The sequence below is a fragment of the Microcaecilia unicolor genome, chromosome 2 (assembly GCF_901765095.1).
Source record: "Microcaecilia unicolor chromosome 2, aMicUni1.1, whole genome shotgun sequence".
Classification (NCBI taxonomy): Eukaryota; Metazoa; Chordata; class Amphibia; order Gymnophiona; family Siphonopidae; genus Microcaecilia; species Microcaecilia unicolor.
In genome coordinates this window covers 283,388,608-283,411,351 of record NC_044032.1, presented here as the reverse complement: position 1 = coordinate 283,411,351, position 22,744 = coordinate 283,388,608, and the positions used below count along the sequence as shown (strand labels likewise).

General features: G+C 46.1%; 1 protein-coding gene across 1 annotated transcript in view; it reads left to right on the top strand.

Moving 5' to 3' along the window:
• The window catches only part of ADAMTSL1 (ADAMTS like 1), a 550,999-nt gene that overhangs the window by 415,752 nt on the left and 112,503 nt on the right, over positions 1-22,744 (top strand). The window contains exons 18-20 of the mRNA XM_030194223.1: positions 1,770-1,923; positions 3,879-4,998; positions 10,727-10,857. Of these exons, the coding sequence (XP_030050083.1) occupies positions 1,770-1,923; positions 3,879-4,998; positions 10,727-10,857 (1,405 nt within the window). The remainder of the gene's footprint in view (positions 1-1,769; positions 1,924-3,878; positions 4,999-10,726; positions 10,858-22,744) is intronic.

Here is a 22,744-nt window from a genome sequence, read left to right as displayed (position 1 = left end):
CAGTGGGGGAAATAAGTATTTGATCCCTTGCTGATTTTGTAAGTTTGCCCACTGACAAAGACATGAGCAGCCCATAATTGAAGGGTAAGTTATTGGTAACAGTGAGAGATAGCACATCACAAATTAAATCCGGAAAATCACATTGTGGAAAGTATATGAATTTATTTGCATTCTGCAGAGGGAAATAAGTATTTGATCCCCCACCAACCAGTAAGAGATCTGGCCCCTACAGACCAGGCAGATGCTCCAAATCAACTCGTTACCTGCATGACAGACAGCTGTCGGCAATGGTCACCTGTATGAAAGACACCTGTCCACAGACTCAGTGAATCAGTCAGACTCTAACCTCTACAAAATGGCCAAGAGCAAGGAGCTGTCTAAGGATGTCAGGGACAAGATCATACACCTGCACAAGGCTGGAATGGGCTACAAAACCATCAGTAAGACGCTGGGCGAGAAGGAGACAACTGTTGGTGCCATAGTAAGAAAATGGAAGAAGTACAAAATGACTGTCAATCGACAAAGATCTGGGGCTCCACGCAAAATCTCACCTCGTGGGGTATCCTTGATCATGAGGAAGGTTAGAAATCAGCCTACAACTACAAGGGGGGAACTTGTCAATGATCTCAAGGCAGCTGGGACCACTGTCACCACGAAAACCATTGGTAACACATTACGACATAACGGATTGCAATCCTGCAGTGCCCGCAAGGTCCCCCTGCTCCGGAAGGCACATGTGACGGCCCGTCTGAAGTTTGCCAGTGAACACCTGGATGATGCCGAGAGTGATTGGGAGAAGGTGCTGTGGTCAGATGAGACAAAAATTGAGCTCTTTGGCATGAACTCAACTCGCCGTGTTTGGAGGAAGAGAAATGCTGCCTATGACCCAAAGAACACCGTCCCCACTGTCAAGCATGGAGGTGGAAATGTTATGTTTTGGGGGTGTTTCTCTGCTAAGGGCACAGGACTACTTCACCGCATCAATGGGAGAATGGATGGGGCCATGAACCGTACAATTCTGAGTGACAACCTCCTTCCCTCCGCCAGGGCCTTAAAAATGGGTCGTGGCTGGGTCTTCCAGCACGACAATGACCCAAAACATACAGCCAAGGCAACAAAGGAGTGGCTCAGGAAGAAGCACATTAGGGTCATGGAGTGGCCTAGCCAGTCACCAGACCTTAATCCCATTGAAAACTTATGGAGGGAGCTGAAGCTGCGAGTTGCCAAGCGACAGCCCAGAACTCTTAATGATTTAGAGATGATCTGCAAAGAGGAGTGGACCAAAATTCCTCCTGACATGTGTGCAAACCTCATCATCAACTACAGAAGACGTCTGACCGCTGTGCTTGCCAACAAGGGTTTTGCCACCAAGTATTAGGTCTTGTTTGCCAGAGGGATTAAATACTTATTTCCCTCTGCAGAATGCAAATAAATTCATATACTTTCCACAATGTGATTTTCCGGATTTAATTTGTGATGTGCTATCTCTCACTGTTACCAATAACCTACCCTTCAATTATGGGCTGCTCATGTCTTTGTCAGTGGGCAAACTTACAAAATCAGCAAGGGATCAAATACTTATTTCCCCCACTGTATATGGCCAAGGAGAAGTATTTTGGGATCATGTAGTTTCTGTGTAGAGATTTGTAGCAGTCTGAATTGTTGTCTTTGCACCTCTTAAATCTAAATCCATTGGTAACTTATTTTTATTTGCATATTCATCAAAACATATTGCACTCATCAAATTATTTTATTGTGTATCTTCATAGTGCTCAGTGAGTTGCGGTGAGGGAACCCAGTCTCAAAGTGCCATATGCAGAAAAATGCTGAAAACTGGGGACTATGCTGTAATCAGTTCCACAATGTGCACAGCCTCACCCCTGCCTCTCTCTGTCAGGCCCTGCACACTAGCGCCTTGTGCAAGTAAGTACATTGAATTACCTTATTCATTATTTTATGGTATGATGACAGGGATTTAACACAAAACAAAGCTGGATAATTCAGTGTTATGATAGGACCAAAAAAAGGTCAAATTGTCTTTTTTAGGATAAGTAAATAATATAGATTTGTTTTATATGGTCACAGCACACTGAGCTAAGTCCAAATCATTCTGCCCAATATTCGTAAGGGCTTAATTCCCACTGCTGCTCCCTGTGACTTTGGGCAAGACAAATTCACAAGAGGCATTTTTGGATATGACATCTGAGTCTGAATTTGGACATTTTTTGTAAAACATCCAAAATCAGAACAGGAAAGGTCATTTTCTACAAAAAAAAGTAGAGAGGTGTGGTAGCCGTGTTAGTCCACTCTTAAAGGTTATCAATAGAAATCAAACAAAGCCTACAGCCAAACCACCCAGAATGCGCCTGATCCCGTCTGATCTTAGAAATCAAACAATAAAACATGGAAAAGAAAATAAGATGATACCTTTTTTATTGGACATAACTTAATACTTTCTTGATTAGCTTTCGAAGGTTGCCCTTCTTCGTCAGATCGGAAATAAGCAAACTAGAACACTGCACCAGTGATTTCACAGTAAGAATCCTGAAAGGTAACTTTAAAACAATACAGGAACGTAAGACCTTTGAAGTCAGAATGATTGAATATTTTGACACCCAACAGACAGGACTTATTAATAAGGATCTGGGTTTTCTAGCCCATTATAAACCATAAAGTTGTATTTCTCTGTTTTTTTCTCACCCTCCTCTCACCTACCCACATCCATCCTGTTAGAATATCAATGAAATGCTTTGATGTCCCCATGCATACCCCCACCCTCTCACACTGTCAGACTGTCAAAGTAATGCTTTGATGTTTCTCTTATATATACTATCTGCTAACACATTTGCTTATTTCCGATCTGACGAAGAAGGGCAACCTTTGAAAGCTAATCAAGAAATGTATTAAGTTATGTCCAATAAAAAAAGGTATCATCTTATTTTCTTTTCCATATTTTATTTTGTTTGATTTCTATTGATAATCTAAAAAAAAAGTCTATCTTTTCCTTTTGAAAATGCTGTTTGAAAAAATGTTTTGTGATTTGGGGGAGTAAGGGAAGGTGATCCCTGAGTCCTTCCAGTGGTCATCTGGCCATTTGGGGTACCTCTTGTGTGGAGTAGAGGAGTAGCCTAGTGGTTAGTGCAGCAGACTTTGATCCTGGGGAAGTGGGTTCAATTCTCACTGCAGCTATTGGTTATAAAAACAAGTCTAGCTCAAAACATCTAATTTAAAGTTTTAGTCTTGGACATCTTTGTTTTGTTCCATTTTGGCTGAAAGATATCCAGGTCTTAGGAACACCCAAGTCCTGCCTTGAACATGCCCCTGGCACACCCCCAGTGCCGTAGCGAGGGCAGCTGACACCCGGGGCGGGTCGTCGCTGCGCACCCCCCCCCCCAGGGTGCAGCACGGCGCCCCCCTTGGCGCGCACCTCCCCTCCGGCACGCACCCTCCCCCGGAGCGCATTCTTACTTAGTTTAGAAGCGATCTTACTTAGTTTAGAAGCGAGGGGTGAGCAGCAGGGCCGATGCGCCCCCGAGTCCACGTCGTTGGGAGCTGCGTCGGCTCCATTGGTTCCTTGCTCTCTCTGCCCTGGAACAGGAAGTAACCTGTTCCGGGGCAGAGGGAGCAAGGAACCAACGGAGACGACACCCCCCAGCGGCGTGCACCTGGGGCGGACCGCCCCACCGCCCCCTCCCCTTCCTACGCCACTGCATACCCCCTTGAGATTTGGACGTCCTTCTGTAAGATAAACGTCCAAATGCTGACATGTCACTTTTTGGACATCTATCTCTTTTGAAAATGAGCCTGCATGTCAGCCAACAACAGCTTGTAATTCATATTTTAAATATAATTCTAATAACTATTTTATTGCATTTTAGGGCATGGCAGACCTGGTGAGAAACAAAGCCCATATATTTTGGCCTTGAGGAAAATATACATTCAAGCCAAGAAACAGAAACGGCTGCAGTTCACTGTGGGTGGATATGCCTACCTGTTACCTAAGACTTCTGTTGTCCTGAGATGCCCTGTAAGAAGGTTCCATAAGCCTTTTATCACCTGGGAAAAAGATGGCAAACGTCTTGTCAGCACAGCCCATGTCACTGTGGCACTACATGGCTACATCAAGATCCACCGCTTGAAGGCTTCAGACACTGGAGTGTATACCTGCATTGCAGGAACAGCCCAAGAACATTTTATTATTAAGCTGATTGATGGAAACAACAAAATCATCACCCGTTCATTTGGGATCAGGGAGGAGGGAGCCACTAGGAAAGCCAGGCTAAATGAGGCCTTTGGTCCCCAGGAAAAGCCACACAATGGGATTTTCTTCAACGGTAGTAAGACTGAAAAACGAGGACTTCTGGCTGATCCTAGTAGTCGATACGATGACATTGTCTCAAAACTTCTGGAACTCAAAGTATGGCATGGGGAACACTCAGAACCATTGGATCTACAGGATTCCAGAGAACGAAATGCTTCGTTGGAAGAAGACCAGAGTCAGGAATACACTCTTCCATTTACTTTCGACACTGAACAGAAGCGTCTAGATGAAATCATGGGGACCTTATACCAGCAACCAGAAGAACTCCAGGATGTTTACAGCAGGCAGCTACTTTTACAGTTGGCACATGATATGCTCAAGAATCATCCAGAACTCCGCAAGCCAAGTGTCAAGACCCTAGAGAAAAAACCTGACTTGAGTTTTATGGATACCCCATTTTACAAACCTGATTCTGGCTTTCCGAACTCCTGGGGGACATCGTCCACTGAAGCAGAGTCCCCAAGCAGCTTAGAGAAGCCTTACAGAAAGCCAGTGATACTGAGGAAAATCTCTGCTGCTCAGCAGCTCTCAGCTTCTGAAGTTATCACCCGCATAGGCCAGACTGTGGCCCTGGCAAGTGGAACACTGAGTGTGCTGCTTCACTGTGAAGCTGGGGGAAACCCAAAGCCATCCATCAGCTGGGCCAAGAATGGAGAGGAAGTAAAATACAGTGACAGGTACCAGATAGTATTTTAGTAGGTGGCAGTAGGGGCTTCACGCATTAATGGAAAAATTAGTGCATGGCCATTAATTGAAAAAAGTAGAAATTCACATAAGCATGTGGTAAGGCCACTTTTTAGTGCAGTTTCGTAAAAGGGCCACAAAAAACAAAATAAATACCTGTAGCTTTCCTATTACCTCATGGCCTTCAAAACTCTGTGCTGAGCCACATTCAAAATTACTACTGCAAAAAAAAAAAATAAAAGATGAGGGTAATCATTTATTCTGCCTTTATCCATGCAATCAAATTCTTTGCTGGATATGTTCCCCAAAAGCAGCTCTGTACGTAATGAGGTACTGACAGAAGTAATTTGGTTGTAAATAACGACTCGACATAATGAATTATTCTAAAGGCACTTCTCCAACCACAAATTATTCCTAAAACAGCTGGATGGTTTAATACATCTCCGTGTTCATAAATTGTTTGACATTTCTTTAATGAATTTTAAGTGTTTCTTGGCACAAGTCACTACTTGAGGATGATGATTATAGGTGAAGGGGAAGACGCCTACCATGGCACACTAATGACACGGTTAATTCTAGTAGGTGATCTTAATCTTGTGTGTTTTTGTGAGCCTTCGGCCAAGATTTCCAACAGGATCAAACCCCCAAGGGATTGTGGTCCTTCCTGGAGAAAGTAGTATGTTTTGTTCAAAAGCCAAAATAATACTCATACTACCGGTTTTAGTGGTCAGACTCTGGCTGTGGCTATCTTGAAAGGAGGCACTCCCTACCGCTGACCCTACTGCTCCCCAGCCTGGTGTTTTTTAACAAAATAGCTGTAGAAAGTCACTGGGCAAGACATGCTAGTCTCACCCGTCAGCACAGCCACTAATATCCCCAGTTGAGGAGTTGGTAAAGATAAGTGCTGTTCATTTGGAAGCAAACGGCATGATGTGTTGAGCAAATATATTCCATTTGATTGTTGATTAAAGCCCAAGCCCTGTGATCAGCGTATGTAAACTTGGGCTAGCTTTAATCTTTTCCATTTAGATAAACAAATTATCCCTGGGATAAGGCAGTTCTGGGAACCGTGAATGCAAGGAAATTAAATATTTCTATGTAATTGATAAAGATCTCTGCTTCCTATCAAGCAGTGTTTGAAATAAGAACTCGCCCGTCTTTCCATTTACAGCGTGAAGGCTTATGCATGCTATTCACAGCCCTCCTACCCCTCTCTCTTCATTTGGTATGCAACACTCATGCCAAAAATAACTTTTTTTTTCTTTTGGTGAAAAATGATACAATACTATAGTCCATTTCTCTATACTTAAAGGGGAGTTTTGTGCTTTTTTTCTCAAATTGTATTTCTAACTATGGGACCTACTTACTAAACTGCATATTAAATGCCAAATTCAACGCTGAGCACGCATAAAAATCAAATTAATGTGCATTAACTGTATCATTCCCGCAAGCGTTATAAATAATTTTGAAAAGTTTTGAGGTGTGCATGACAAAAATTCAGAGCTGCACTGAACGCAGATGCAAGCAACAGGAGCTCATTAATATTAAAAAGTCTTCATGCAGATGACAGTAAACTGCTATAGTTTAGAAGATGTTTCCAAGGTTAATTGGCTTGTCAATGCTGTCAGTCTGGGCTGCATCTCTCCCATCTCTTTTCTACATGAAGTAGTCCCATCTCTTTTCTACATTAAGTAGCAGTCCCAAGTTCCAGACACAGAAACTCCTCCTGCTTGAAGTCCCCCACCAGATTCAACAACTTCAAACTTTAAAGAGACTTTGAGCACCAATGTCCACCCTCCTTCTGAGCTTCAAGGGGGCTACCTGATTCCAGATTTTCCCCTCCTCTAAACATGCCCATACAGTACCCAACCATTCCTGTACTTCTGGCTCCAAAATTCAGAATGGTACTGATTCACTCATAGCTCCCTTTTGTACATAATTTGTGAGGCAAAGGACAGCCATTGGTCTGCTGATGCCATTTTGAATTTTGACACTCGAAAGGCAGGAGCATGAGGGCATCACTTTTGCCCTTAGAAGTCTGCTGGGTGAGGAATGAGGCAACCAAATGAGAGAGAGAGAGAGAGAGAGAGAGAGAGAGAGAACATAAGAGTAACCATACGGGGTTAGACCAATGGGCCATCTAGCCTAGTATCTTGTTTTCCAAACAGTGGCCAAGCCAGGTCACAAGTGCTTGGCAGAAACCCAAATCGTGGCAACACTCCATACTACAGATCCCAAGGCAAGCACACTCTTTTGGCATATTTGGGTGGGGTGCGATTTATGGCAACCAAATTTTGCAATATGAGAGAATGGGAAGTAAAAGCTGAAACATGTTAAGGAAGGCACAATGAGAATTCTTTTTGCAAGTTTCACTTTTCCGATCTGTGTTCTGATTTCTTTGTCCCTAGCACTAGTTAAAATCTAAATGCATTGGTTAGTTATTCTCTTTCGGTTCTACCAGAAACTGGCTGGCAATAGGGGGCCACAAGGTATAGCGGAGTCTGCCCAGATTGCCTGAGCACCTTAGGTGTGTGAATCATATAGCCTGTTCAATAAAGACCCTCCCAGATTACAGACTTCAACAAATTAACTTGAAAACTGTTAATTAAAAATGTATCATATAGGGCTGCCTGTTTAATAATGTGTGCTAAGCAGTTAGCACAGGAACTGCATGCCTTGTTATGGGACGGAAGCTGAGCAGGTTATGAGTAGACAATAGGCATGGACTGCACAGTACTCGAACATGCGCTAACCCCTCAGGGCTGCCAATATTATGAGTTCATTCAATGCCTCCTTAAAAGGAGGTATTAAGTGCACCTACACTACTCACAGTTACCCCATGCTCCTTATTTGGCAGCTTGACCCCTAGTGGTAGTACTGTGAAAGTGCCGCTAGAGTCCAGAGCTGCCATTTTAAACCCAGAACAGCAACAGGCTAGGTCAGTGGTTCCCAAGCCTTGTCCTAGAAGCACCCCAGCCAGTCAGGTTTTCAGGTTATCCACAATGAATATGCATGAGTTAGCAGCTTATGAATTATGTTTGGAAATTGCGTTTGGAACCGCTGTGGTCATTTGCCGCTTTTCTAAAGCGTGGACTACCATTGTATTGAGCCATAATTTCTATATTTTGAGCAACAACTCATGCACATAGTGTTGCTCAAATTGACCCCTGAAGCAGGCGCTAGTCACGCTGAAACACGGACCGTCTCGGGTCATTAATAAAGCACAGTTGCTCCATTCTTGGGAGCCCATTATGCTTATTTTTGTAAGACCTGTTTGAGCAGAACAGCAGGTATACTTATTTTTACGCAGTACCACTGGATGTGTGCATTGGTGAGAAATATTCAAAGACCAGTTTCCATATTCTTCTTTCTGTGATGTCTGTTTTTGTTATTTTTGAATATTTGATTTTATTGCATTTGTTTTCTGTTTTTTAGACTGTGGGTCTCATTTAATAACTGAAGGGTCTTTTACTAAGGCGTGCTCATGTTTTTAGCGTGCGCTAAAATTTGGCCTGCGCTAAATGTTAGAGACACCCATAGGAATGCATTGGCGTCTCTAACGTCTCTAACCCAATTTTAGCACATGCCTTAGTAAAAGACCCCCTCAGTTATTAAACATCTGGCTTCCCTTTTGTGGATATAAGTAAAAATCAGAAACTCCAATTTTAACTCAAAATTTAAATATACAAGCAATGAAAAAATTAAAACATTTTTTATGATATGTGCTCAGTTTTAGGTGTATACACTTAAACTCAGGAACTGAGATGTTATAGCACCTTTCCATACATCATAGCACACCCTATGTGTGCCTCCTCCTGATAAGTTATAACTCAATCAAATCTTCAAAGTAAACCAAATAAAATAAAGTAACATCCAATAAAGACAACACAACTTCCCAAGTTCCGTACATGGGCCATGTTTCGCCAGTCAAATGGCGTCTTCAGGGGAACTCAAGATACAGCAACTTCAGAAGGAAACCTTCTCCAAATTGGTCTTAGCCTGTGTTGTCTTTATTGGATGTTTTGAAGAAGCTTTGCACTACGTATAAAAAAAGTTATACACTAACCAGGAATCTGTATGAAACGACTTATACACACCATTGACTGCATTAAACCCACCGATTAAGCTAAGTAACAGCGCTACATAATCTGCATTAACAAAAATTTTTATTTGGTTTACTTTGAAGATTTGATTGAGTTATAACTTATCAGGAGGAGGCAGGGTGTGCTATGATGTATGGAAAGGTGCTATAACATCTCAGTTCCTGAGTTTAAGTGTATACACCTAAAACTGAGCACATATCATAAAAATGTTTTAATTTTTTCATTGCTTGTATATTTAAATTTTGAGTTAAAATTGGAGTTTCTGATTTTTACTTACATTATATTCATATATAAGAAACTGACTTTAAGAATACCCAGTGTATATACTCATATATTCCCTTTTGTGGAGCCACAGGGATTTCAGAGTATAAATAAGTTGGTATATCTGAGTTTCAGAAACTGTGGAGGAGTGGCCTAGTGGTTAGGGTGGTGGACTTTGGTCCTGAGGAACTGAGTTCAATTCCCTGCACAGACAGCTCCTTGTGACTCTGGGCAAGTCACTTAACCCTCCATTGCTTGCCACATTGAGCCTGCCATGAGTGGGAAAGTGCAGGGTACAAATGTAACAAAAAAAAAAATCAATGTTTAATTGGGAAAGGGATTTAGGGGAATGGATGGCTATTCAGGAATGGGAAGTGACCCTATGCTTAGCACATAAGACTTCCATATCTGCCAAATTGAAAGAAATTAATCTTAAGATTTTGTTGAGATGCTATATGATGTAGTACGACTAAGTAAAATCTCCTCTAGAATGTTCCTTCTCTGTTGGAGGGGCTGTGGAACGACTTGGACTTATCTATACATGTGGTGGTCATGCCCAAAAATTCAACTCTTCTGGACCCAAGTTTTTTACTACCATGAATGCCATATTGGATGAGTCTATACAATTATCCCCAGGACTTGGCTTAATTAATAGAGGTATAGCTCATAAAGACCGGTGTGGGCAAAAGGTAATAGTAAATTGTTTGACAGTGGCAAGGTAGGTTATTGTAACAGAATGGAAGAGCCTGAATTCTCCATTAATGATTATGTGGCATATAAAATTAAGATATGTACTGACTATGGAAAAGCCAACTGCATTAAGAGATGGAACTCTGCATTTGTATGCAAAACGTTGGGGTTGTTTAATTACAACAGTATTTTGACAATGACAAGACCACTTGAATTTGTAAGAACTATTAATGTGGTATCTGTATAAGAGGGTGGGGGATATGGGGTTAGCTTTTGATAAGAATTCAAGATGTTTCAGTGTTAATAAGATCTATATGCATTTCTTCTTATTGTTTGAGGAGATTGAGAGGTTTGTTATGCTATGATTGTCTTTCAGAAACTAATAAAAATTTAAGGAAAAAAAAAGTACAGAAAGTACTTAGCTTCAAACAATCATGGCAATCATTTGGCACCTTGAGAAGTATCTATCGTTAAAAAAATGTATCCAAAATATATGCCTCAGGTGGCATAAAGATATTGTAGAAATTGCAACTTTGTCATCACATCTGCAAGATTCCTGGATATTAGTGTACATAATGTTTGATCTTGAATTGTTTATCTTTTTTTTTTTTTAATCCCATCATCCTCAAACCTGCTGGAACTTCTTTCTGTTTTGTATTTGCCTTAGGATACTTCTAAAGCCAGATGACTCAACTCTGCAGATTTTGGCACCGGTTGAAGCTGATGTGGGTTTCTACACCTGCAATGCCACCAATGCCTTGGGCTCTGACTCTGTTTCCATAGCTGTAACGTTGGCAGGTATAGAAGGATTCTTTTGTGTGTATTTTTACACTTGTCTATTATTGTGTCACAAAAGGAGAGCTTCGTCTTTCTCTTTTGTAGTATGTACATAACATCCATAGATCTGTTCAATAATTGAGTATGATACTAGTAGGGATCCAGCCTGTTATGCACAGCAATTTAGATCAGTGTCCAGAATTCAGAAAAGAGAACTTGATTGCAGGAAAAGTAGATACAAAGCTCTAATTGCTGCCAAACAAGATGGCAGCATGACATTGAGAGGATAAGGGAATGGAAGAGTCCAACCCCCCTCCTTTTGGGTCACACCTGTTGAGATACTGGGGAAACCTTATGGCCCATTACGGCAGGAGTGAAAAAATTATCTTTTCATTTATATATATTTTTTGTCCACCAGTTTCCTTCTGCTCCTGGGAGCTTTTCCAATCAATGGGAGCCAATCTCTATTGAGTTATGAGGCCTTGATCCTTAATTTACTGTTAACTGAATATCATCCCCCACCCTTTTACCACCTCCCACTTCATCTAGCATATCCAGCCTGGAATTAATCCTGAGCAGGGAATACCTACTGCAATTCCCTCCAGAAGCCAGTACACTAGTAACCGTAGAGAGGCCACCAGGCAATTTCATTGTGCAATGTCTGAGATTCACATCTCCCACTCTATGACTCCCATGGCTACAACATTTCTAATCATTTTGCTCCCTCTACACCCCCCTCCCACGGAAGGCTGGACCAAAGTAGAGACAGTACAATTGTTCTTTTCTGCTTGGAAGAAGGACAGTATGGTGCCAGGAGAGAGAAAGAGTGTTTATGCCATCTAGTAAGAAGACAGGCTATAAGTGCTTAGGAGGTATGGTGAGAAGAAGAGAGGAAGTGCAGAAGGAAGGGCAAATGCTAAGGAAGCGAGAAGAGTGCTGAATGCTTGGGAGTGTTAACAAGAGTTGTGGAGAGAAAAAGGAAGTAGGCGCAGAATAATGGAAGCCTGGGATAATTGTGACCCTGACAGAAAGCCACCTGAGTCTGCTATTTCCATTGTTTTTTATGTTGCTATTGTCAGTTCATTTTAGAATTGTATCTTTTGCAACACAACACTAGGTTCGAAAAATTGTCTGCCAGCTTGCCACTGTATTAAAGGGGTTTCAATATAAACTGTTCCTATAATTCTTTATTTCCCATTCCTCCCAGCATCTAGGGTTCCCACCTTACCTTGGTCAACCCAAAGAGGCTGATACAGTCTTGGTCTGATAACGTTGTATGAGTTGTGGTGTAGTTCTTGTTCCATTAAGATAGATGTCGGCCTCCATGGCTGTTTGAACATCTGAAAGCAGTCCTGAGTTCCATCATATGGTGCTGCCAATGAAGAGAAAAGGTTGTGGCAGCATCTTTGTCATGGTGGAAGGTGAAAGGTGCCAAAATCATCAGCATGCACTGGCCACATGGGCAGGAAGGGGTGTTCTCTTTGACCACAGGTGTGATGAGATGTCTTTAGCTATGTGGTTGGTTAAGGGGAAGAGGCACTGACTTTGGCTTCAGTGCAGCTTTTGGCCACATGGGCCCCAGGAGCAGGCAGCACTATATCTGGTTATACAGCACCAAGAGAAGACACTGCCTTTGGTTTGTGATGGTAAAGTGCCTGGCTGTGACTGGAGAAACAGTGTAAAAAAAAAAAGAAACTGAGGAAGAGGAGGAGGTGTGAGGAGTGACTTCTGGGTGTTGAAGGTGGGGAGTTGCAGTGGCGTAGCAGGGGGGGCTGCCACCCGGGGTGGGGCGGTTTGCCATTGCACCCCCCCTCCGGGTGCAGCACGATGACACCCCCCCCCAACCAGCTCCCGCACCCTACCTTTAAAAAGAATATCGGGAGGCGAGGCGCAGCGCCTCGCGCCTGCCCTGCACGTAAAAGAAATGTGGACCGTCGGGCCTTCTCTCTCTCTGTCTGTCCCGCCCTTGCGGAAATAGGAAGTTGCGTCAGCGGAGGGCGGGACAGATAGAGCGAGGGAAGACCCGACGGTCCACATTTCTTTTACATGTAGAGCAGGCGCGAGGCGCTGCACCTCGCCTCCTGATATTCTTTTTAAAGGTAGGATGCGGGAGCTGGTCGGGGGGGGGGGGTGTCAATTCACCGAGGGGGGAGAGCTGGCAGGGAGCACCCCCCCCCCCCTGAGCTGACACCCCAGGCGGACCGCCCCTCCCGCCCCCCCCCCCCCTTGCTACGCCACTGGGGAGTTGTATTGGCCTTCTGGGATCTGGGAGGACTGCTGGTGTTGAAAATATGATTAAGAAAGAGATTGACTGTTGGAAATGGGAGGAAGAGAAAGAATGCTGTGGACAGAGAGGAAGGCAGAGAAAGCAAGACTGCTGGAGATGGGGTGGGGGAGAAAAAGAAAGCTATGACAGGAAAGAAGGCAGAGAGAGAGAGGCTGCTGCAAACTGGACAGCGATTGGTACAGATGGAAGTATTGAGAGAAAATTTAATGCAAGCTGCATTATATATTTGCATAATATTGAGCTTCTTTGCATGTATTTCCATACTTCACAGTTCATTGTTACTTAAGGCATATTTGGATGTTAATTTTCTGTGTTAAGCTGCATGTTTTGAATTGTGAGGGGAGTGAGTGGTATAGCGGCAGGTGTCCATGGGAACACTCCCTCACTGAGATTGCTGTTCAGCCACCTTACGGCAGGTGGCACTAACCCTGCCATGTCAGAGGCTGAAGCAGAGCCAATGTAAGCAGAGGCGTTGCCAGACCTCGGCAGGAGGGAGGGTCCAGAGCCCAAGGATGGGGGGGGGCACATTTTAGCCTGCCTCCCCAGCTGCCGACCACCCCCCCCTTCCCGCTGCCGACACTCCCCTCCCCTTTCAACCCCTCCCCCTGTTGCCGACCCTCCTCTGCTACTTTCAACCCCCCGCCACCGCCACAAGGTACCTTTGCTGGCGGGGGTCTCCAACCCCCGCCAGTCTTAGTCTTCTTCAGCGCCGGTCTCTGGTTAGGGACCCCCATCAGCAAAGGGGGGTGGTTGAAAGTAGCAGGGGAGGGTCAGCAGGGGGAGGAGGGTCAAAAGTGGAGGGGGCCCGGACTAAATCTGTGGGGGCTCATGCCCCCATGGCCCCACCTAGCTATGCCCCTGAATGTAAGTATAGCAGGAAGTAAAAGCCCTCTAGCAGAAGAGAACAGGGAGGCCTTGGGAGGAGAGAAGCCGTCCTAGAGAGTAGGTCTCCACTGCATGTGTGTAAGCTACCAGAACCTGGCTAAGGTAGGCTAAGCTTTGAGTTCTACAAGAATGCTGTCCTTGGGGTCTGACTGGAGGCAAACCTGTGTTGTGAAACCCTGCAAGTAGCTGTGTGTGTGTTTTGTGAACTTAAGGCTGTCAACTACAGGCCTTTGTGAAGTTTGCCTCTGAACCTAAAGAGACTTTATTCTTTACTTTGCTGTACCTGTGAGGTAACAGGATTCAGTGTTTGGTTAATAAAGGGGTTTTGTTCATTTCTCCCTTGTCTGGCTGTATTTATTGAAGGCCTCCTGCACTAACTCGGCTCACATAATCACATGGATGTTATGAACAGGACGTCCCATTTCTGACTTGGACATTCTTTTGAAAATGCCTCTTTATGTCTGATTGTCAAGGCCCTTAAAGGAAATGGCCCAGAGTACCTGAACAGCAGGATCGCCCTCTACTCACCTCTGTCACTAAAGGGTCATTTCACTAAGCTGCGCTAATGGATTTAGTGTGTGCTACCAATTAGCATATTGTAAATGCTAAGAAGCCCATTGTATGTCTATGGGCTTCTTAGCATTTAGCGTGCGCTAATCATTAGTATGAGCTAAATCCGTTAGCATACCATAGTAAAAGGACGTAAGTACTCCGAAGGAGTACCCCTAACCCACCTTCTCCAAAGGATATTACACAATGTGACACACCAGCGAGCCTTCACTTGAGTAGCCCCCACACTCCGGAATGCACTCACTGAAAGGCTTTGCTTAACACAGGACTATCTCTACTTCTGGAAGCAGGTAAAAGCTCATCTACCAGGCCTTTAACGGAAGAAGTAATTAACTTTGCTAGTCACACACCCACACACAGGGAGTGATACCGGCTGCACATACTATAGCAGGACATGTTTATCCACTCCAAACCTAGCTAAGATAATGTTCAAGCACCTTTCTGACCTCACGTGCAACTGTCTTTAAATCAGTTCCCTTATTTTCTTACTCTTGTTATTCTATCTTATCTATCAGTATGTTCCATCATGCTATTAAAATGTTTTATCATGTATTGTGTTGGCATTATAATGTAGCATACTATGCTATACTTTGTATTATTGTTTAAATATTTTTACTGCTTTAATTGTCTATTGCTTATGTTTGATGACTTCTTGCTGTACACTGCCTTGAGTGAATTCCTTCAAAAAGGCAGTAAATAAATTCTAATAAATACATAGTGAAGGAAGAGTGCAGGCGGGGAAAGGTGACATGGGGTAGGGCGGGAAGAATGTGCTTTCCACACACATTCAACACATACTACACCCCTGATACAAATATACACATCTCACTAAATACACCTACACCTCACACAACCCACCCCACCCCCCGGTCACTCTACTTAGACTCCCTTCATCATAGTGCTCCCTATCACGTCCCACACACATACATTCCTGACTCTGCAAGCTAAAAAAGGCAATAGGCATCATTGTTTAACATCATAAGCATAACTTTCCAACTTATTTTATCATTTGTACATGTTATTTTAATTTTGTACCCACATATAAAGGTCACATTAAAAAAATTAACAAATGAATCTTTGCTCAGCAATTATGGTGAAATCCTTGGAAGTAGATTTCTGATACAAAACAGTGCTCTGTAAATTCAGTTCTAAATTAAGCAAGTCGGAACAGAAAAAGAAACATGCTGTAATAAATGTAAGGAGCAAGTGTCAAGCAGAGAACAGCCAAGTGCTTATTATATTCTGTGATATTACTACTGCTAATTTAATGCAGGCGCTTGAGTCAAATTTAAAGAGAATTATATTAACATAAAACAGGAACAGTGCCTTGGGGCACGTGTGGCTCTCAGATCTAAGCCACAACCTAATATTATTGTAAACAGTAGAAAAACTCATTTAACTGAAAGGAGGGGCTGTCTCGAGGTCCCAGAGCAGCCTTGATCTAGCCCCGGCTTAGCGGGGCTGGACAGCACTTCCCCTGTGGCAGCAGCTTGGGGCCCATACCTGGAAGTAATTCATGCCAACTGATGCAGGAGGAAAAAGAGCAGCAGTTTTAGGAAAATAAAGTACAGAGAGCTTTGGCAGTACATAGATCCTTGGCCCGGGGTAAAGCAGAGTTACGGCAGTGACAGGAGAGAGAAGCCATGGTTAGAATGAAGCCTTGGCCCCACTAGTAACATCAACCATGGTATCTTAAAGGGGCTGCAGGCCCATAGGAGAGGAGAGCAAGATAACTCCCCTGGGGGAGTAGGAGAACGTGGCAAATGAGAACAATCTTGCCCCATCCTCCCTTGTGAAGTCACCAAGGAAACATAGTAGCACCAGCGAGGAGCCATAAAAGGGAATCAGACAACAGTGCCTGGTGAGAAGTGCTCCAGAACTCTAGGAAACCAAACCAGGCCAAGCCAGACCAGAAGACGAGGTGTGGCAGCCAGAAGGGTACCCAGGCAGAAACTAGTACAAGGATCCAAGGTTCTCCCACCAGAGCCCAAAAGAGGGCTGAAGAAAGTTCTCTCTGCACTCCCATCCCACTCCACTCCAACCCAGGAAGAGGAGAAGAGTATCCAGCATTCAAATAATAGTAGTAATGATTGTTGAAAAAGAATGAAGACAAGAAACAAGCATGTGGAGTTTAGGGAATTATTTTATTGAAAACCCTGTCCACCAACCCCAATAGGGCTGTTTTTAGTATTATTTTATCCCAATTATTGCTATCTCTCCCCATTCCCAGAGAATCTTTGTACTTTATTATTTTTTGTTTTCCTAATGCCAGTTTCTCTTCTCTTTCACTAGGGAAAACGTACGTGGTTGTTCCTACTCATGCCATAAAGGAATGGTGTCTCCATGTACCTTGCCCAGTGGAAAGGTTGGAGCATGGGCAACCAACTCAGCCTGCACAGGCATGGGAGTCAAGTGATATCACAGAACAGGACAGAACTTTAGCTAATGAGATCCATTCTTATCTTCAAAATTCATTATATAGTGGTCAATAACCTTTCCCATACCCTTTTCCAAATTTTTGAGAATGCCTTTGTTTTGAAAGGGTGTTATCTAAGAGTAGTCTATTTAGCTTACCTTAGCTCAGTATTATTTCCTCACACCCAGAAATGGAGGACTGGAAAGCCCAGTTTAAAGTAAGGCAAAAGAAATTCAACAATGAGGCAACTAGATTTAGCAAACAGGCTGAAGACTTATGAGTTGAAAGGGAGGAGCAGACAGAAGCACTATCCCTAGTCAAGACTGTAATGAGAAACTGTGAGTTACAAAACGTGCATGGCATTCATTGGTGTAGTTTGCCCTCTTACTCTAAGGAGTCAAGGGACAAAGACATTACACTGGCCATGTAGGAGAGAGGGACCAAGTCAGCATTAGCATCAGCAACATTTAGGAGGGCACCACCACGAAGTGGCCATCCCATAGTATTCCTATACTGCCATTATAGTTTTCTTGGATAAGAAGATACCAGATTTTAGTGGAACAGCTGTGAAGCCCAATGACCTGCCAGTAGAGCTGGAGCTCTCAACCTAGTCCTTGGGACACACCCAGACAGTCAGATTTTCAGAATACTCACCATGAATATGCATGAAATAAATTTGCATGCATTACCTCCATTGTATGCAGATCTATCTCATTGTGGGTATCCTGAAAAACTGACTGGCTAGGAGTGTTCCTAGGATTGAATTGAGAAGCACTGTTGTAGAGAAATGGATCACTCAGATCAGAGAGGCCTTGAAGGCTCTTGGGGTTTCAGAAGATCAGCTAGTGGTTAAGGATCACTTGAAGGGCCAAGCCAAGAGTACCATGAAGTACGTACCTACCTCGGAACAGAAATGTGTAGAAGATATTCTCCGAGGACAAGCAGGCTGCTTGTTCTCACTGATGGGTGACATCCACGGCAGCCCCCTCCAACCGGAATCTTCACTAGCAAAGGCCTTTGCTAGTCCTCGCGCGCCCATGCGCACCGCGCATGCGCGGCCGTCTTCCCGCCCGAACCGGTTCGTGTTCATCAGTCTTCTTTTGTCCGCGCTCGGTACGGTCGTGTTGCGCCGTTCGTGCCCCGGGAAGTCGACCTCGCGCGTCCCTTCGACGTGTTTTTTTCTTCAGAAAGTCCTTCTATTTGTTCGGGAAGTGTGCCGGAAGACCTCTTCGGTTTTTTTCCCTTCTCGTATTTTCAGATTTTGCCCCCGGTAAGTTTTCTTTCGTTGTTGGGGTAGGCCTCGTTTAGGCCTCGGTCTAAATTTTCTTTCTAAGTTTTTTGGTGCTAAATCTTCGTCATTTCGACTTTTGATTTCGCCGGCGTGATTTTTCCGCCCATGACATCGAAGCCTTCCAGCGGCTTCAAGAAGTGCACCCAGTGCGCCCGGGTAATCTCGCTCACTGACAGACACTCGTCGTGTCTTCAGTGTCTGGGGGCCGAGCACCGCCCTCAGAACTGTAGTCTGTGTTCCCTTTTACAAAAGCGGACTCAGGTAGCGAGATTGGCCCAGTGGAACGTTTTGTTCTCGGGCTCTTCGTCGGCATCGGCACCGGGAGGATCGCGTGCATCGACGTCGTCAGCGTCCAGGTCTTCTCCCTCAGCCGCCAGTGTATCGGGTGCATCGAGGCATCGGACCTCTGCATCGGCGCCGAGGCATCGGGCGACTGCATCGACGTCGGTGGTACCGGGACCTCGTCTGCTGATGTCGTCGGACGGTGGTGCCTCGTCTGGAGTGCAGGTGAGGGCTGTCCACTCCCCTGCTGGTGGCGGTGAGCCTTCGGGTGGGTCGCCCCCCATCCTGAGGGCACCTGCGGTACAGCCCCCCCGAGACCGACCTCCTTCGGTCTCGGCCCCGAGGAAGAGACGGCTGGATTCTACGTCCTCCTCGTCGGTGCCGGGAAGCTCCGGTGACATGCTTTGGAAGAAATCGAAGAAGCATCGACACCGGTCCCCTTCCCGCGTCGGCACCGAGAGCTCTGGGTCGCCGAGGGAGTCGGCACCCAGCAGGCATCGGCACCGAGAGGACCGCTCACCCTCTGTTCAAGAGGTGTCGATGCGCTCCACTCTGGACAGCCCGGAACAGCCTCCACGCCCGGAACAGGTTCTGACATCGACACCTGCATCGACCTCCATGCCTTTCTCCGCAGCCGCTCTGAACGAGAGCCTCCGGGCCGTTCTTCCTTCTGGGAGAGCTGTTGCGCCCTACCCCTCCGGTACCGGCGGTGCTTGCGCCACCGGTACCGTCGAGCGTGGCGCCGGCTGGCCCATCGCCCGGGGTGAGGTCCCCGACGTCGGTGCCGCGTGCGGTACCGACTGCGGCCACCTCCCAGGAGGGCTCCCCGACTACGTCGGCGGAGGGAGCTTCGCCGATGCGGGCGAGGGAGTCTACCTCTCGACGCCCCCATCGTGGACGTGGCTCCACGGAGTCGAGCCGGGCACGGTTGCAGACACAGGTTCGTGAGCTTGTGTCTGACACTGAGGGTGAGGCCTCGTGGGAAGAAGAGGAAGACGTCAGATATTTCTCTGACGAGGAGTCTGAGGGTCTTCCTTCTGATCCCACTCCCTCTCCTGAAAGACAGCTTTCTCCTCCCGAGAGTCTGTCTTTCGCTTCCTTTGTCCGGGAGATGTCTACGGCCATCCCCTTCCCGGTGGTTGTGGAGGACGAGCCCAGGGCTGAAATGTTTGAGCTCCTGGACTATCCTTCTCCACCTAAGGAAGCGTCCACAGTACCCATGCACCATGTCCTCAAAAAGACATTGCTGGCAAACTGGACCAAGCCATTAAGTAATCCCCACATCCCCAAGAAGATTGAGTCCCAGTACCGAATCCATGGGGACCCAGAGCTGATGCGCACCCAGTTGCCTCATGACTCTGGAGTTGTGGATTTGGCCCTAAAGAAGGCTAAGAGTTCTAGGGAGCATGCTTCGGCGCCCCCGGGCAAGGACTCTAGAACCTTAGACTCCTTTGGGAGGAAGGCCTACCATTCCTCTATGCTCGTGGCCAAAATTCAGTCTTACCAGCTCTACACGAGCATACACATGCGGAACAATGTGCGGCAGTTGGCGGGCTTGGTTGATGCTCTCCCCCCTGAGCAAGCTAAGCCTTTTCAGGAGGTGGTCAGGCAGCTGAAGGCGTGCAGAAAATTCCTGGCCAGAGGGGTGTATGACACCTTTGATGTTGCGTCCAGGGCCGCTGCTCAAGGTGTGGTGATGCGCAGGCTCTCATGGCTGCGTGCCTCCGACCTGGAGAATAGGCTCCAGCAGCGGATTGCGGACTCGCCTTGCCGTGCTGATAACATTTTTGGAGAGAAGGTCGAACAGGTGGTAGAGCATCTCCACCAGCGGGACACCGCATTCGACAAGTTCTCCCGCCGGCAGCCTTCAGCATCTACCTCTACAGGTAGAAGATTTTTCGGGGGAAGGAAGACTGTTCCCTACTCTTCTGGCAAGCGTAGGTACAATCCTCCTTCTCGACAGCCTGCGGCCCAGGCTAAGCCCCAGTGCGCTCGCTCTCGTCAGCAGCGTGCGCCTCAGCAAGGCCCCTCGGCTCCCCAGCAAAAGCAAGGGGCGAGCTTTTGACTGGCTCCAGCAGAGCATAGCCGAAGTCCAAGTGTCAGTGCCGGGCGACCTGCCAGTCGGGGGGAGGTTGAAAGCTTTTCACCAAAGGTGGCCTCTCATAACCTCCGATCAGTGGGTTCTTCAAATAGTCCGGCAAGGATACACCCTCAATTTGGCCTCCAAACCTCCAAATTGTCCACCGGGAGCTCAGTCTTACAGCTTCCAGCACAAGCAGGTACTTGCAGAGGAACTCTCCGCCCTTCTCAGCGCCAATGCGGTCGAGCCCGTGCCATCATGAGAGGTTTGCTTTTGTCAAAGCCCCCTGTCAAGCCTCCTACAGTGTCATGGGATCTCAATGTCGTTCTCACCCAGCTGATGAAACCTCCTTTTGAGCCACTGAATTCCTGCCATCTGAAGTACTTGACCTGGAAGGTCATTTTCTTGGTGGCAGTTACTTCAGCTCGTAGAGTCAGTGAGCTTCAGGCCCTGGTAGCCCAGGCCCCTTACACCAAATTTCATCATAACAGAGTAGTCCTCCGCACTCACCCTAAGTTCTTGCCAAAGGTTGTGTCGGAGTTCCATCTGAACCAGTCAATTGTCTTGCCAACATTCTTTCCCCGTCCTCATTCCTGCCCTGCTGAACGTCAGCTGCACACATTGGACTGCAAGAGAGCATTGGCCTTCTATCTGGAGCGGACACAGCCCAACAGACAGTCCGCCCAATTGTTTGTTTCTTTTGATCCCAATAGGAGGGGAGTGGCTGTGGGGAAACGCACCATATCCAATTGGCTAGCAGATTGCATTTCCTTCACATACGCCCAGTCTGGGCTGGCTCTTGAGGGTCATGTCACGGCTCATAATGTTAGAGCCATGGCTGCGTCGGTGGCCCACTTGAAGTCAGCCACCATTGAAGAGATTTGCAAAGCTGCGACGTGGTCATCTGTCCACACATTCACATCTCATTACTGCCTGCAGCAGGATACCCGACGCGACAGTCGGTTCGGGCAGTCAGTTCTTCAGAACCTGTTTGGGCTTTAGGATCCAACTCCACCCCCCGAGGGCCCTGTTTGTTCTGTTCCAGGCTGCACTCTCAGTTAGTTGGTAAATTTTTTTAGGTCAATCTCAGTTATGTCCTCGCCGTTGCGAGGCCCAATTGACCATGGTTGTTGTTTTGAGTGAGCCTGGGGGCTAGTGATACCCCATCAGTGAGAACAAGCAGCCTGCTTGTCCTCGGAGAAAGCGAATGCTACATACCTGTAGAAGGTATTCTCCAAGGACAGCAGGCTGATTGTTCTCACAAACCCGCCCGCCTCCCCTTTGGAGTTGTGTCTTCCCTTGTATTTGTCTTGCTACATACTGGACTGACGAACACGAGCCGGTTCGGGCGGGAAGACGGCCACGCATGCGCGGTGCGCATGGGCGCGCGAGGACTAGCAAAGGCCTTTGCTAGTGAAGATTCCGGTTGGAGGGGGCTGCCGTGGACGTCACCCATCAGTGAGAACAATCAGCCTGCTGTCCTCGGAGAATACCTTCTACAGGTATGTAGCATTCGCTTTTTCTTCTTTCCAGTAACTTATCCTTGTTTCATTCCTTTTGGCGGGTTTAAACTCCTGTGAGAGGGTGTCTGTTTTACAGATAAGGATCACAAGGTTCCAAGTCAGAAGACAAGTAAGTATATCCTGGTTTTTCTACTCATGTTACCGTGGTTTTCAAACTGAGAAATTCCCAGAATGCTTAGTAGCAAGTGGAAAAACCAGGACTGTCTTACCAGCCTCTTAAGTCATGGAGCCAGGCATGGACACCGAGAGACAAAGCCACCGTCCCTGCCGCTGCATCCCCTCATTTTTGTAAGAATCGAGGACCCCCCCCCCCCCACTGTGTATCTTTTAAAACAGCAGTTCTTCCCCAGCAGCAAGTATAAGCAGCCAGTGACTGACACACACTACTCCTGCCAGCCCCACAGCCTATTATCTGGCCTGTTCTCGACTATGCAGAAACAGGAAATTGTGTCACAGGGAAGGCTATGGGGTGAGCAGGTGCAATGTGTATCAGTTGCTGGCTGCTCTTGCTGGCTGCCAGCAAAGAACTGCTGTTTTAAGATGTACATGGGGGACCTCAATTTTTACAAAACCA